Source organism: Microtus oregoni, unplaced genomic scaffold (assembly GCF_018167655.1).
Source record: "Microtus oregoni isolate MIOR12 unplaced genomic scaffold, Mior012 000144F_ref0000341, whole genome shotgun sequence".
NCBI lineage: Eukaryota > Metazoa > Chordata > Mammalia > Rodentia > Cricetidae > Microtus > Microtus oregoni.
Genome location: NW_024544794.1, coordinates 1456919 through 1471736, shown reverse-complemented (window position 1 = coordinate 1471736; position 14818 = coordinate 1456919). Strand labels below are relative to the sequence as shown.

The 14818-nt window shown below is 48.5% G+C and overlaps 1 protein-coding gene across 1 annotated transcript in view; it reads right to left on the bottom strand.

The window, feature by feature from the left end:
- Window positions 1-1928: 1928 nt before the first annotated feature.
- LOC121444851 (cyclin-dependent kinase 15) overlaps window positions 1929-14818 on the bottom strand; it is a 62105-nt gene continuing 49215 nt past the window's right edge. Inside the window, exons 11-13 of the mRNA XM_041646768.1 lie at window positions 10191-10239; window positions 5715-5854; window positions 1929-2092 (exon numbers count right to left, since the gene is read on the bottom strand). Of these exons, the coding sequence (XP_041502702.1) occupies window positions 1929-2092; window positions 5715-5854; window positions 10191-10239 (353 nt within the window). The remainder of the gene's footprint in view (window positions 2093-5714; window positions 5855-10190; window positions 10240-14818) is intronic.

Sequence of the window (14818 nt, the reverse complement as noted above, 5' to 3'; positions counted from 1 at the left end):
CGGACCAGCCTCATTAATTTAAGGACGGTATGTGCTTGGAGGATTAAGGTCCTCGCCCCATTCACTGCTCCCTTCTTCGGCATTACACCTAATAGACACTCGGTAAATATTCGATGAATGAACTGGAGCATAATTTGCTCACTGTGTGAGAAACCAGACTCTGTGCTGGGTCCAGAGTCTTCGAGACAAAAAGTGGAAGAATTTCAGAATTCAACAATAAGACCCAATGACAAAAAAAAAAAAAAAAAAAAAAAAAAAAGCTGGAGGAATGAAATTTATATCTGCTGTGTATGTGGTGGGAGGTGGTTAAAGAAGGCTAAGGCTGGGGGTTGAGTACTTGTCAAGCATGTGTGAGGTCCTGGTTCAATCCCCAGTATGGTGGTGGGGGAAGAGGAAGAGGAGGAGGAGGAGGAGGAGGAGTAAGGAGCTGGAGCTCCACCTTAGAGGGTAAATACTCGCTGTGCAATCATGAGGACTTGGGTTTGAGCCTCAGCATCTATCCCTATGAAAACATGGTGGTGAGAACTTGTAACACCAGTTACTGGAGAGGGGATAGGCTAGGCGGATCCCTGGAACTTGACTGCTTGCCTAACCTAGCCTAACCTGTGAGCCCCAGATCCTAGTGAGATGCTTCTATCAATCGTCTAAGAAACCAAGGCTGACAGCTCCCAAGGAATGACTCCCAGGTCAGTTTCCACACAGTCGTGATACACACACACACACACACACACACACACACACACACACATTCAAAATAATAATAATAATAATAATAATTACAGAAACCTAGACTACAGAAACGACGGAACAGTGATGTGGCATCAGAGAGTCATCAAATGTATAGAGATATAACATTAAAAGAGAAGTCAATTTTTTTTTTTTGGAGCGAAGCAAAATATGAATCCAGTGTTAATAGGGGCAGGAAGAAAGAGTGCAGGGCTCTCAGGAGCAGGGCAGTGGGAGAGGAGGTAGGGAAAGCAGAGCTAACTGCTCCAGGCTCTTCCACCCTTGTGTAGCCCATAGCATATTGTATCTCCCAAAGCATGTGAAACACGGTACGCTTTTAAACTTCAGGATATATTTTTTTTTCTAAGATGCCAAGATCTATTTTAAAGGAGAGAAGGGGATTTAGTCCAGGAAGGAATGGTAGAGACTGATTCAAACCTGGATTAGGGTAGAAAATCAGACAGAGAGGAGGGAGAGGTGGTGAGAGGAAGGGGGGCAGAGGGAGAGAGAGTGGGAGAGGGAGAGAGAGAGAGAGAGAGAGAGAGAGACAGAGAGAGACAGAGAGGGAGAGAGGGACAGAGAGGGAGAGAGGGACAGAGAGGGAGAGGGAGGGAAAGAGGGAGGGAGAGAGAGAGGGAGGGAGAGAGTGGGAGAGAGAGGGGGGAGAAAGAGAGAGAGGGAGAGGGAGAGGGGGGAGAAAGAGAGAGAGGGAGAGGGAGTGGGAGAGAGAGAGAGAGAGGGAGAGGGGGGGAGAAAGAGAGAGAGGGAGTGGGAGAGAGAGAGAGGGAGAGGGAGAGAGGGAGAGAGAGGGAGAAAGAGAAAGAGAGGGAGGGAGAGGGAGAGAGGGGGGGGGAGGGAGGGAGAGAGGGAGAGAGAGAGAGAGAGAGAGAGAGAGAGAGAGAGAACCTTTGATGTCTTGACGATCAAGAGCCCTGGCTTAAGGACCAGACTCTTAAATCATGTGGCATTTACTGGCCCAGATAAAAAACTCTCTTGTGGATCAGCGTGTGTACTAAGAATGGCGGGCTTCCAAAATCAGCCTTCACTTTTTTTAAGGGTAATGTTTGGAAGGCTTCCTGTAAGAATGGACAGATGGAGTATTTCTAGAAGGAGCAGCTTAATGGTTTTCTACCCCTCCACCCCCAAATCACTAACTGGTGTTCCTTCCCCAGAGCCCAAGTTCACGCTGAGGGCAAAAGGAATTAAGCAAAGAGGCTGAACCTGCAGCTAAGATTAGAGAACTGCCAAGGGTCTAATTTTAGGTCCTCGCTGCCCCAGCTGACGGCCTGCGCTGCTGGCTTGGCCATGGGGACCACAAGCGCGGCCATGAGCTGGTGCCGGCTGGGAAGAACTGCTCCCCGGCCATCTGCAGAAGCAATTAGCTTGCCGATGGGTGTGTTTTGAGAGAGGGACTACCAATAATTTCTCCTTCAACAAATGTTTCTTCAGGTGTTCAAGAGTCAAGGAGGGACTTGGCAGACGTTCCCACAGGCTCAACCTTCTCACATTGACACTCCCTACCCCCCACCCCCACCCCCTTAGCAGGGATCTCCACCTGGGAGCTAATCCTGGAATTTCTGGGTTTCCATGACAAATCACCTTTGATCCGTTTCCTAGGACTCTAAACGTACTGCCACAACCCAGGGAAAGTGTGGCTGGAGCCCCGGCCTTGAAAATCGGCATAGATTGATGGGGACCGGCCTTTGATTTTTGTGGGGAGTTTCACAGGAACCTTCTGTGGGGATTTGGGCTGTCCTCTGAGCTCCACTTCCAGGTTTCATGCTTAATTGTCTTCTTCAGAGGCCAGACAATAAGAGCTGGCATCTTCCAGATCAAAGGGGAAACAGAATATATTGTAAAGTCACAACTCTCTTATCCTGTGACCAGAATAAAAGCAGAATAGACTGATGTAAATATAAGTCCCTAAACAAGTCCATGCTGACATGCTTCCAGAGAGCAAAGTCTCTCTAATTTCAACACAGCAATTCTTCTCACACACCGCTCTGAAGAACGCATCTTATTTTCCGCACAATTCTGGTGCCTGTGGCAGCCCGTCCCAGCAAAGGAGAATTTTCTGTCCCTGCAGGTTGGGAGCTGGGCTTCTCCGCTGGGATTCTGTCTGCAGAGCGGGCTGTTAACAATGGCTCTTTGCCAGGGGCAATGAAAAAGCAGGCTGAGGCGGTGCCTTGCCCAGGGGACACAGCCCTTAGTGGAGGATGCCCCATAGTCAGGGCCACTGCAGCGAAGGGACACAGATTGCTTGGGGGCTTCTATCCAGTCTCCTCTCCTATTTCCCAGTTCCTTTGCTCTTCCTGCTTGCTTGCCTCACATCCTAATGTCGATCTGTCTGTATTTCTACACCTGCTCTAAGCACACACACACACACACACACACACACACACACACGGTGGCACCCCTCTTCCCTGTCTCTTGGTGCTGGCCCTTTCATCTTCTCCCTCAGGGATTCGAGATGTCGCTGCAGGAAGTGCTTGTCCACCGAGGCAGCAGCCAGCAGAGCCCCGTGGCTTTGACAAACCTCATTTAATTGGGAGGAAGCCAGGAGAATTTGAAAGAACTGAAACATCCACGAAGCTCCTTTTATCAGGCATAATTTAAACTCTGCATGGAAAAACCCCTGTATGTATAAAGAAAAGTCAACTTCCCTCCTGCTGGGAGCACTCCTCATCTCCCCCAGCACAGGCAGGCTCCCGCAAGATTCTATCTTTTCATTTCTCTCAAAGTGTCAGAGTAGATCTGGGCTCTGCGGCAGGGTGAACAGAGAAGGAATACAGATTGTTCTTTCTCGCCCTTGTGGATGCGTGCATGCGCATGTGCGCGCGCACACACACACACAGACACACACACACAGACACAGAGACACACACAGACACACACACAGAGACACACACACAGACACACAGACACAGACACACACACACAGACACACACACACAGACACACACACACACACAGACACACACACACAGACACACAGACACAGACACACACACACAGACACAGACACACACACAGACACACACACAGACACACACACACAGACACACACACAGACACACACATACAGACACAGACACACACACACAGACACAGACACACACACACAGACACACACACAGACACACACACACAGACACACACACAGACACACACACACAGACACAGACACACACACAGACATCTTTAGATAGTGTGTGCTCCAGAGTCTGTTGGTTGATAACTTTGCTTCAGATTTCTGGGGAGAATCAAAACCCAAGTTCCTAGGGACACACCAGTTTGGAGAGTGATAGCTGCTTCTTCACTAAAAAGCTGGTGCCCGTAAAGGCTTGAAGACGCCAGCCATTCTCCAGTGCCCAGAATAATAGACTCCACAGGAAGCTAACAGGGAACATTTCTTTAAGGAGAGAGATGGGAGTGGGTGTGTACGTATGAGTTAGGCATTGAGAAGGAAGGACTGTAGGCCCAGATTGGAAACAGGGGGGCAGAACAGGTCAGGCGGCATGGACACGTGGGGCATAGGTGCCAGGAAAGTGGTGGGTGCTGTGGGCCTCCTAAAATGCCCTTTGTCTGACCCTTCTCTCAGCCTCCTTGCAAAACCCTCTGCAGATTCACCGCCAGTCCTGTCCGCCTCTCGTGAATTATCCTCGTTTCTCCAGAGTCGTCTCCAGCACAGACAGCCCCTACACATCTGTGGCGTATTACAGCAGATCTGAGCTGTTCTGATATGATTTGTGCTAATACGTGTACAGGGTACCCCATTTCCTCTTCACCACCTTCTCTTCCTCCCACTCCGTAAGATCCTCCGGGCCAAGGACAAGCCTCTTGTTTTCCTCAACTTTTTTTTTTTTTTTTAATAGCAATTCATGTGTTCTTGACACTTAACGGCAGCTTGATAAATTCTAATGGCTGCCTCTCCTTACAGGGTTAAGTAAGATATTAACCTCGCCTGCATGGTGATGGTTATTTTTAGAGATCTTAAGTGACTTTAATAGTAAAATTCCTCAATAATCTCCAACTAAGAAATTTGTGCTGTTTCACAACAATGTCTAAGATCCCGGGAAGCTGCATTTACGAAGCCTGGCAGTTGGGCCAGGCTGTACCCATCTATGCCTCTGAGCCATTAGCTCTGCACCCCAGTGCACCCTATCCCCACCCTCACCCCACTTCCACCCCAGCCCCCTCTTCCCAGCCTGACCCTCAGGCCTTCCGCTCAGCTTTCTTTTCTTTGGTTTAGGACTTCAAACGACGGTTTTCCATTGAATGTGGATATTTTCAAAGAAACCTCACCTAAGGATACTCTTCCCCAGCCCGCCCTAAACAGCCCAGGCCTTGACCGCACACCGCCCACATCCTCCTCCTGGCCCTTCCTGGCCGCATTCTGAGAAACCCAAGTAGAGCTCCTGCCATGTGACCCCCCCTCGGCAGATTTCAGATTTGGAAGATGACTCCAGGCACAGGCGGCCAAGGCTGGTTTCAGGGTAACCGGTGTTTGCAGTGGGCGCCTAGCCTGGGAGGGCATTTCCCTTCCCCCAGCGCCCAACCTCCCAGCTTCCTTCTGCGGCATCGCGTTACCAATCAAGAAGGGCCCATCTCTCCTTCCTGACATATCCGTGTCACCTCTCGTCTTACTCTCTGGAAGGGAGAAGCAGCTTGTTAGAAACTTTGGTTTGGCTTCTCCTGGCAGATGCTCACTGAAGCAAACACCTCAGAGGCAACTTTCATCTCTGCCAGCTTCCAAGCAGAAGCTTGCGTGTGGGAACGGTTTGCATCACTGCAAGGAGGTCCCTGTCACCTTTCTCCACCCGTGCTTCTGGGTTTTAGAGACTCTTGCTCGAAGCTCAGTGCTCTCTGGAAAGCAAATTAACCTCTGACTTCACTTCTGCTTTGCAAACTCCATGATTCTCCAGCGTTGGGGAAAAACATGTAAGATGAGGTTTGATGCCGATGCGCGGGCACACGCACGCACTTACCATCAGGAAGCTGGTACAGCTGGGATGGCAGGACACGGAAATAATCATGCGTGAGGGCTTCCTGTGCTGAGACACGGTCCCTAGGGAAGCCTTTAAGCATCTGGGAGGCCAGGTCTTCAGCTTCAGGAACTCCACTCAGCCTAGAAAAGTAAGAAGGAAGAATCGGAGTTTCTTCAAAGGCTGCTGTTTGGGGGTAGGGGGAGAGGATAAAAACTGAAGACTAAGTGACAAGGCCACTAGGAGGAAGGGAGACAATGTCAACCTTCGCCTCCACCGTGTCACTGGGCCTATGCGCACGAAGGACACAGATTGGTGATTGCCGAGACAAACACCATGAAGGCTTCTTCTTGCAGGGGGACTATAGCTCCACCAGGAAGAAAGGCCTAGTTGGCTGGATGTTCCAGGCTCTGGATACCAAAGACAGGAAGCATGGAGTTCTGGGGTGAGGGTAGGAGTGGGACAATCTGGAGATTGTTTTATTTATTTTTTTTATTAATCTTTTTTATTTTCTTTTTTTAATATTTATTTATTATGTATACAATGTTCTGTCTGTATGCCTGCAGGCCAGAAGAGGGCGCCAGCGCCAGATCTCATTACAGATGGTTGTGAGCCACCGTGTGGTTGCTGGGAATTGAACTCAGGACCTTTGGAAGAGAAGGCAATGCTCTTAACCACTAAGCCATCTCTCCAGCCCCGTGGAGACTGTCTTATTAACAATCTTATTACCGGGGATTCTGAAGCTCAGCCCCAGGGTTATCAGATAAGACGTTTCCTTGATTTCCCCTTGAGACAGAGCTGGGCAGTCGCAATAATCAAGCATCCAAGTTTTGCAGAAGTGATTCATTCCTCAAGATGAGCGACTGCACTTACTGGGCAGCTCTCGTGCGTGAACAGACGGCTCTGGGCGGCACGAGGCAAAGCTGACCCCTCGCAGAGTGCAGACACTCCCAGAGCTGTCACACACAGGCACAGATACAACAGTGAAGGAAAGGCCCTCCTCTAGTCTGCAGGTTTGAGAAGGTCTGGCCTTGGGGAGATGATTCGGTTACGGAGGAGAAGCCTGCACCACCGGCTCGGTACCCTCACCGAGTGGACTCTGGGGAGCCCTTTGGTTTTTTTTTCTACCACGTGAAGAGGCATGCCAAGGAGAGGCATGAAGAACAGAGCCCTCATCAGACATGAAATCTGCCGGTGCCCTCGTCTCAGACTTCCCGGCCTCTGGAACGTTCTTGTTGGTTATAAATTATCCAAAGTGTTTTGTCATCCCAGGCTGAATTATCCATCTAAACTACTGTTTGTTCTAACAGCCTTCATCCCTGACCTGGAACAGGAGGATGTGGTTGGGACTGGAGCCCGACCTTCTGCGTTGAGTTGCACGGCCACAAATGAGTCGGTCAAGCAAAACCTAGAGGGGTTTGCTTGATGTCAAAGCCACACATCAGCATGGAGGAAGGAGGAGCGTGTGCCCTCTTGGACAGGCATGTTACAGGGATGCTGGAGCGCCTGTCCCATGGTTGTGGTTTGCCTAATTTTTGCAAGAGATTTGCATAAGAAACATCCGGGTGTCTGATTTCTACAGCATGAATCTGTTTCTGCAAATGGGTTATTGGTCTTTAAGTCCACAGACGAGATAAAGAAATTTGGAAATCCCAGGGTAGTGGGCGGTCGTCCACATGCTCTGCCCAGGCTTGACAGTAGCTACTGAACCATCACTCAACACACACAATGCACGGTTCTTCTCAGAGGAGTGAGACAAGGTTTAGTTGCCTAGCACACCCCGCCTCTGTGTCTAAGGCTCTCCTACGCCCCTTATTGCTACTGACCCTCACAGTAGGGGATGAGACTGCCTACCATAAGCTCATCTGGGTACCGTGGTTCCCCTACATCCATAGAGAGGGGAAAGTGTAAGGCTAGAGGGGCAACTTCTCTAACACTCTCTCTTGAGGATGCGGTAGACACCCACAGTAAGAAACATCCGTCAGCAGGAAGAAACAATCATTCAGAAAGCTGTCCTAGCCTTGTCTGTCAATCACAGCAAAGCGATTGCCATTGAACCCCACAGCAAGGTCCGTTTCTAGCTTCCTGCACAATTCCATCCCACCTCTGTAGGAACTGTACAGAAAGGCTGGAGATACCTCAGCTCTTCTAGATTCGCCAGACTTGCACCTGAGTCTGTTGAAACCCTGTACAGCAGATGGATCCTAGTTCCTCCATTTGCCTTCTGGCTGGCCCTGGGCCAGGTAACCTAGTTTCTCTAAGCCTCAGTTCCTTCCTATTTGTCACCAGAATGTCACACTAAGAAGGAATGTACTATGTAGCCCCCAGAAGCATAGGGTGGGCACCTACCAGACATAACGTCCCTTCTCCACAGAGCTAGGGATTCTCTCATGTGCTAACACAGGCCAGCACTGTCCAGTAGAATTTTCCACAACAATGGAAATCATTTATTTTTACTCAGTCCGATACGGTAGTTACTGTCCCTACGTGGTTACTGAGCCCTAGGAATATGGGTAGTGTCATTGAACAACTGAACTTTACGTTCAGTTTGGAGCAGTTTCCGTCTGAGAGCCGTGTATGGCTCATGGCGAGTGGATTAGCAATGCTCCAGGTATTACTTCTTGCTCCAGGAACCAAGCAGAGAAAAGGCAAGTCTGAGCAAAGGCCAGAAGCACAGGAATGGGCAGAGACAGTAGGTGACTTGTGGCCAGGAGGGTCAAGTGACACAGAGAATTCTTGTCCTGCTCAGAGCTAAAAGAAAGAAACTGGAAGGATATGTGGCAGTGGCAACAGCAGCAGCGTAGAGTATTAAGCTGCTTTGTGGTTTGGAGTATTTTTAAAAAGTCAATTGTGGAAGGGAGGGGAGCTATGGAGCAGCATGGAGATCCAAGTATCTCTAGGCTAGGGCTACGGTGCCCAACGCATCCACAAGAGGATGGCTGTACTTTCTTTTGTTAGTGTCTTAGCAAGATTAAGTTGATTTCAATCTCAAAGTTGAGACTATGAAAAATGGCCCTGCCCTGCTTAGAAAATGGAGCTGACCCAACTCCTACTTAGGGTCTCAAAAACACGTCGTTGATATTCTAGGGACTCCAAGGAACCCTCAAGGTTAGGCCAAAATTCCTGAGAGCTTTGACATAGTTTCTGAAATGAATACCTTAAAGTCAGTGATACCTAAATCTAAAAAAATGAAATAAAAAATAGCGTGTGTTTATCTGCCAACGTCACTCAGTTAAATGGCTTTCAGTAAAGATAACTTGCCTGGGTGGTGGTGGCGCACACCTTTAATCCCAGCACTTGGGAGACAGAGGCAGGTGGATCTCTGAGTTTGAGCTCAGCCTGGTCTATAGAGAGAGTTCCAGGATAGCCAGGGCTACACAGAGAAACCTTGATTCAAACAACAACAACAAATCAGCAAACAAAAAATTAAAATGTCACTATAACATGATCAATCGACAGTCTGCTGTGTTTGCTCAGCGGTAATTGTGACTGGAGTTTGCACACCCCAAGAGCTGTTATAAACAACAGCTCCTGGGATCATGCCTCGGAAAATAATGGGGTTAAAGGCATTCTGTGCTTTGGACGCAGAACATGTGGGCACCTCGGGGGCCTTGCGTTTCCCAATAAGAGATCCCCTGGTAGTCTGTGGCTCTATGTTTATTTTTTGTACCCGTTTTTCACTTTCAACTTTTAAAAGTAAACAAAAAAATTGTACATATGGGATAATCAAGCCACATTTGGTTAGATTAAACCACTCTGCATATTCAAAGACCAGCATTCCAGGGTTCAGTTGGGATCTTGGCTGGGAAGCTCTCTGCTCTCCCCACCTGCGAGAGTGTTTTTCTTTGACATCCGAGCTCCTTCCCCCGGCCTCTGATGTTTCCCTTGCTGCCTTTTTTGCCTCCTCACTGGAGCAAAAAAAGAACAGAGCCTCTGCTAATTACTCTCAGATCAAATAATGCTGGTTATTGTGATTGGTCATTGTCCGAAAACACTGAGTTCTTCTTCGCCCAGAAGCTGCCTGGCTAGTTAGCTAGCTATTCCCAGAATGTCTCTATTATCTGTTTTACTTTGCAAAAGAAACCAGGGATTTGTTGAAAGCTGGTCTGCCCTGGTCTGAGCTGAGACCACGTTAAGAGGGCCTGGGAAAGCATGACCTCCAAGAATCAAGCTCCCCCTCCAATGGCCACTCCGTGATGTTATTTGGTTTCTGTCTGTCAGAGAATAATAAACCCACTAGGTTTTCTTGGAGGCCAACATTCCTGCTCTCGGGGCCTGGGGCATGGCTGAGGGGCACAAAACAATTTTAATGACCAAACTCACTGAAAGTAAAATGGTTCGTAAAGAAAAACCAACACCCTCCCGGGGGGCTGGCTTTCCCCAGAGGCATCTTTCTGCTGGGGGCTGGCACTCAGTGCGCTGAGGTACAGGGAAGCCTCTCTCTTCTCTGCGTCTAAAGGAAAGAGAGCAGGTGCTTACCTGCTCCACACAATCTGCAGTCTCTGAGGCTTAGGCAGCGGGAACCATTCTGGGGAGCACACAGAGAAGCATTAAAACTGAGAACAACCCGCCAATCGGTTGCCAAAAGTGTTTTTAAAATTCCAAATACTCTTCCTGGCTCGGAGTAAAAGAGGGTTCTAGAACCAGGCAAACTCACAACTGACCTTTAAGGTCTCCTCTCGGAACATTTATGAGTCGCTGAAAGCTACTACTAAACATGAATTTTGTGTTCTCCAGATCCCCGTGTTAAAGTCCTAGAACGTCATGTGGAAAGAGAGCCCATGTAACATTCTCGCTAGGGTGGGTCCTAATAGAATTATGGTATCCTCATGGGAAGGGAAAATTTGGACGAAGAGAGATCTATTACAGAAGCTGACACAATGCAATATGAGACCGGCTATCTCCAAGCCAAGGGTAGACTCCTGGAGAGGTCCTGCTTCGTCCTTAGAAAGACCTTGCAGACTCCCAGACTGGAGCAGGCAACGAGGCATTTCTGTTATTCGAGGGTCTCAGCCTGTGGTCGTTTAGTATGGCAGCTTTTACAAACCAATGTGGCTAAAACTGTCAGTTGAATTAACAGACATATGACATATTGTGTGTAGAGTGTGCGCCAAGTGCTAGAAAATACAAGAAATCAAATGAAACTCCCTTACCCTCCTGGAGCTTACAGTTCACCTCGGAAAATGAAAGGACATGCATACGTACATGCACACGAGTGTGCACACACACATATGCACGCACACACGCACACATGTGCATGCAACACACACATGCACACATACACACAGACACACATGTACACGCATGCACACATATGCACAAATGCATGCACATGGGGACACACAAGTGCGCATGTACACACACGTGCGCACACAGAGGAAAGCAGTCCAGTCAGCTGGGCATGACGGCTTCACAGCTAGAACACTGGAGAGGATGAAGCCGGAGGATTGCCATGAAGCTGAAGGCGGCCTGTGCTACAGAGTGAGTCCGCGTCTCAAACAAACCGAAATGAAATTGGCTACCACCACCATCACAACAACAACAAAACATGTTGGTGGGGCAAAGTCTCAAAACTCAAATAAGGGGACTAGAAAGAAGACTCGGTCGTTAGGCGTGACAACTGATCTTTCCAAGGACCCGCGTTGGACTCCCAAGGCCCCCCGCAGGTGGCTGTCAACCTCCTGTATAACTCAGGGGATCTGATACCTCTGGCCTCTGCAGGCACCTGCAAGTCATGTGCACACCCACACATAGATATACACAGACACATAATTAAAAAATAAAAATAACCCTTAAAAAAAAAAGCCTGAGAATTTTTTTTAAGTAAAGGGGGGGGGGGATGTATAATTTGATACGCTATTCGTGAGACAATAGAAGCGAATCTCTGCTCAGATAATTCAAAGCCAAGCCGAAGATGCCTCTGTGGGTAGAGGCAAGCCTGACAGCCCATGGTCTATCCAAGGATCATGTCACAGTGGGGTGTGGTGGTGCACATCTGTAATCCCAGCAGCCCTGCGGTGAGATGGAAAGCAGAGACGGGAGAATGGTTTAGAAGCTATCACAGCAGCTAACCTGGGGTATACAGGGCATCAGAAACAGAGAGTCCTCGGCCTAGAAAGGAGGAAAGCCAAACCCACTCCCCCAAAGTTGCCCTTTGACCTCCGCACATGTGCAAACACACACACACACACACACACACACGTCTTTGTGAGTCACCCAGTACCGGTGCTGGGCACTGAAGTCCCGAGACACCTAAACACGTGAACGTACACATATACACAAAATAATGAAAGCAAATCTTTAGGGATGGCAGGATGGCGCAGTGTTGAAGCAAGGTCCAGACAGCGCATGTGCCTATGACGCCAGACCAGGGGGTCTAGCGCCCTCTTCTGGCCATCGAAGACACCTGCACCCGTGAGCACATTATTCCCCCCAACAAACAAACACACAATTAAAAAGATACAAAATCACATTATTCCCTCAACAAACACACAATTAAAAAGATACAAAATCACACCATTCCCCCCAAAAACACACAATTAAAAAATACAAAATCCTATTATTCCCCCAACACAATTTAAAAAATACAATCAACCTTTAAAAAATCTTTTTAAAGCTTTAAAATTCTAAGATGCCCAGTAAAAATAGAATGGTATTTGGAGCATGCTATATTACTTATATTTGGATACACAAATTTCTTTTGCTTTTTGTTCTGACATTAGCATCAACCCCAACTAAAACCAAAACGAAAAGGGAGTTTTTAACTTTAGAAATAATTCAAGTTGGCTGAGTTAGCACCTAGCTCTCCTCGCTCCTGGGAGGCAGAGACAGGAGGGTCACCCCAAGTTCAGGGGCTAAACAGGGAGACTCTGTTTCAACAAACAAACAAATAAGAACTAGTAATTCACTTCTCAGTGTGGGCACCTGCCTACGGTCCCTGCACTTGGCAGGCAGGAGCAAGAAGGTGGAGAGTTGCAGGCTGGTTTAAATGGGGCCCAGACAAACAAGCAAACTGAGAAACAGTGATTGAAAGCCCTCATGGACGTATGGACCACAAGAGAAACTGGATGATGTCAACTGATGCTTCTCATCACCTCCACCACCAGGTCCAGGGATTGAACTCGGGTTGTTAGTCTTGTACAGCAAGCGGTTTTATCTGCTGAGCCATCCCACTGCCCTAGAAGTTTTTTTATTTTTATTTTATTTTATGTATAGGAGTGTTTTGCCTACATGTACATATGTGTACTTTGTATGCATGACTGGTGCTCACAGAGACCAGAAAAGGGCATCAGATCCCCTGCAAAGGGAGTTACAGACAGTTGTGAGCTGCCGTGTGGATGCTGGGAATCTAACCCAGGTCCTTGGAAGAGCAGTGTTCTTAACCTCCGAGCCATCTCTCCTGGTCCAGGTCTATTTCTTTACTGTGTGGCTTAGTAACATGACCACAAAATCCCAGTTCAAATCTCTCTGCCACTCAGGGGCTGTGGGACTTGAGGGTGGGGAGTGGGGATTGCTCAATGTGTCCAGTGAAGCAACAGAAAGTTTCCAGAACTGTAAACGGGAATCATTTTTAGTTTCCGGAAAGATTAGATAAGGCCTCTGGCATGTAATTCAGACTCGAAAAGCTGTTGGTCTCCTTGCCTTTCTTTCCCTTCTTCCTTCGGCTCTTGAACCTTTTGTTCCTTTGGGAGAGGAGTCAGGGTCCAGCAGGGTAGGGTGGCCTCCCCTGCAGACCTTATGAAAGGAGGTAGCCTGGTTCCACCCCCTAGAGAGTCTGCTTTAGCAGGCCTGGGACAGGTCACACACTGGTTGGTTGTTGTGCTGCTAGTATGTCTTTAATAGGCTCCAGATGTCTCCAGTGAGGCTGATTGGAGCACTGCTGATCTATCCAAGAAAGCGGGGTCTAGCACTTGCCAGTAACTGGACATGCTTCCCTGAGCTTCACTTCCTCAGCGGCCGCGGCAACTGAGAGAGGCCCTGGTGAGGATTCCGCTAGTCAGGGAACAGCAAGGTTGCAGAAGGCAACCTCACAATCCTGCTTAGAATGTTTCTTTCAAAACAAGAAAGAGAGGTTGTGACCAGGGCAAAAGGGGCTCCCAGGAATTCTAAAACGGATGCCCTTGGACCCCAGGAGGGAGACATTTTGAACTTGAACTCTCTGGTTCTGCACAGATGGACATCCTGACTCCTCCCACATCTATTCCGGGGCTACATCAGCAAAGCAGCCGGGGTCAGCTGGGGAGCCGCTGGGCAGCAAAGCCAAGTCCACGGCCTGTTGGTGACCTACCCTCCCACTTGGACGCTGATGCTCACGTGGTGGATGACCTCGTCTCTCTGCCATTGATTTTTCCCATTAAGTCCCAAGTGATCAATGAGAGAAAGGTTCACAGACACACAGGCATTGTACCATTTCAAGAGGGTCTGTTTCTCTGGCTTCGGTGGCTTCTAAAAATAATAGGTCTAGAGGCGGCAGGCTTCCTTTCTCCTTCCAAAGATGAAGTAAATCATTAGGACGGCTCTTCCGCCACCTCCTTTCTCAGCAGCTTTCTTCAAGAGAGCCAGCTCTTGTTTGAGTTCAGTTGGAATCCAAGGCTCAGGGAAAGCAATGCCTGGTTTCCAAAAAGTGCGCTGGGAAAGTCGAAGGTTTAAGCTTCCAAGTGAAGTTGGATTTCAACGCGGGCGGAGCGGCTGTTTGCTTTCTCATCAATGGTTAATAGAAACTCATTTCACAACCTTTAGTCGCTAGAGATTTGTTGGTTGATCAATTGATAAAACATCGCTTGGATGTTTTGAGCCTCTGCTCAGGGTATAACCTTTTCTGGTTCCTAGAGTCTTGCCGCGGTCGCCCTAAGGTTATCTTAGACTGCAGTCTACTGAACTACACCCCTGGAATTTCCTGAACACAATGCATTCTTGAGATATCACGTATTTATATAGTTGATAATGCTGCTAGCCTGATGTCGCTATCTCAAGTAGCAATGTTCAGAGTGTGCCGTAAAAATCTGTAGTTCTCTCTCCTCCACCTGTCCTGCTCACCCATTCTGGATACCCCCTCCCCCACGTCCTCAGGCTGCAGACTGTAGGTTTTACTCTTCCTCCTGGAGCTG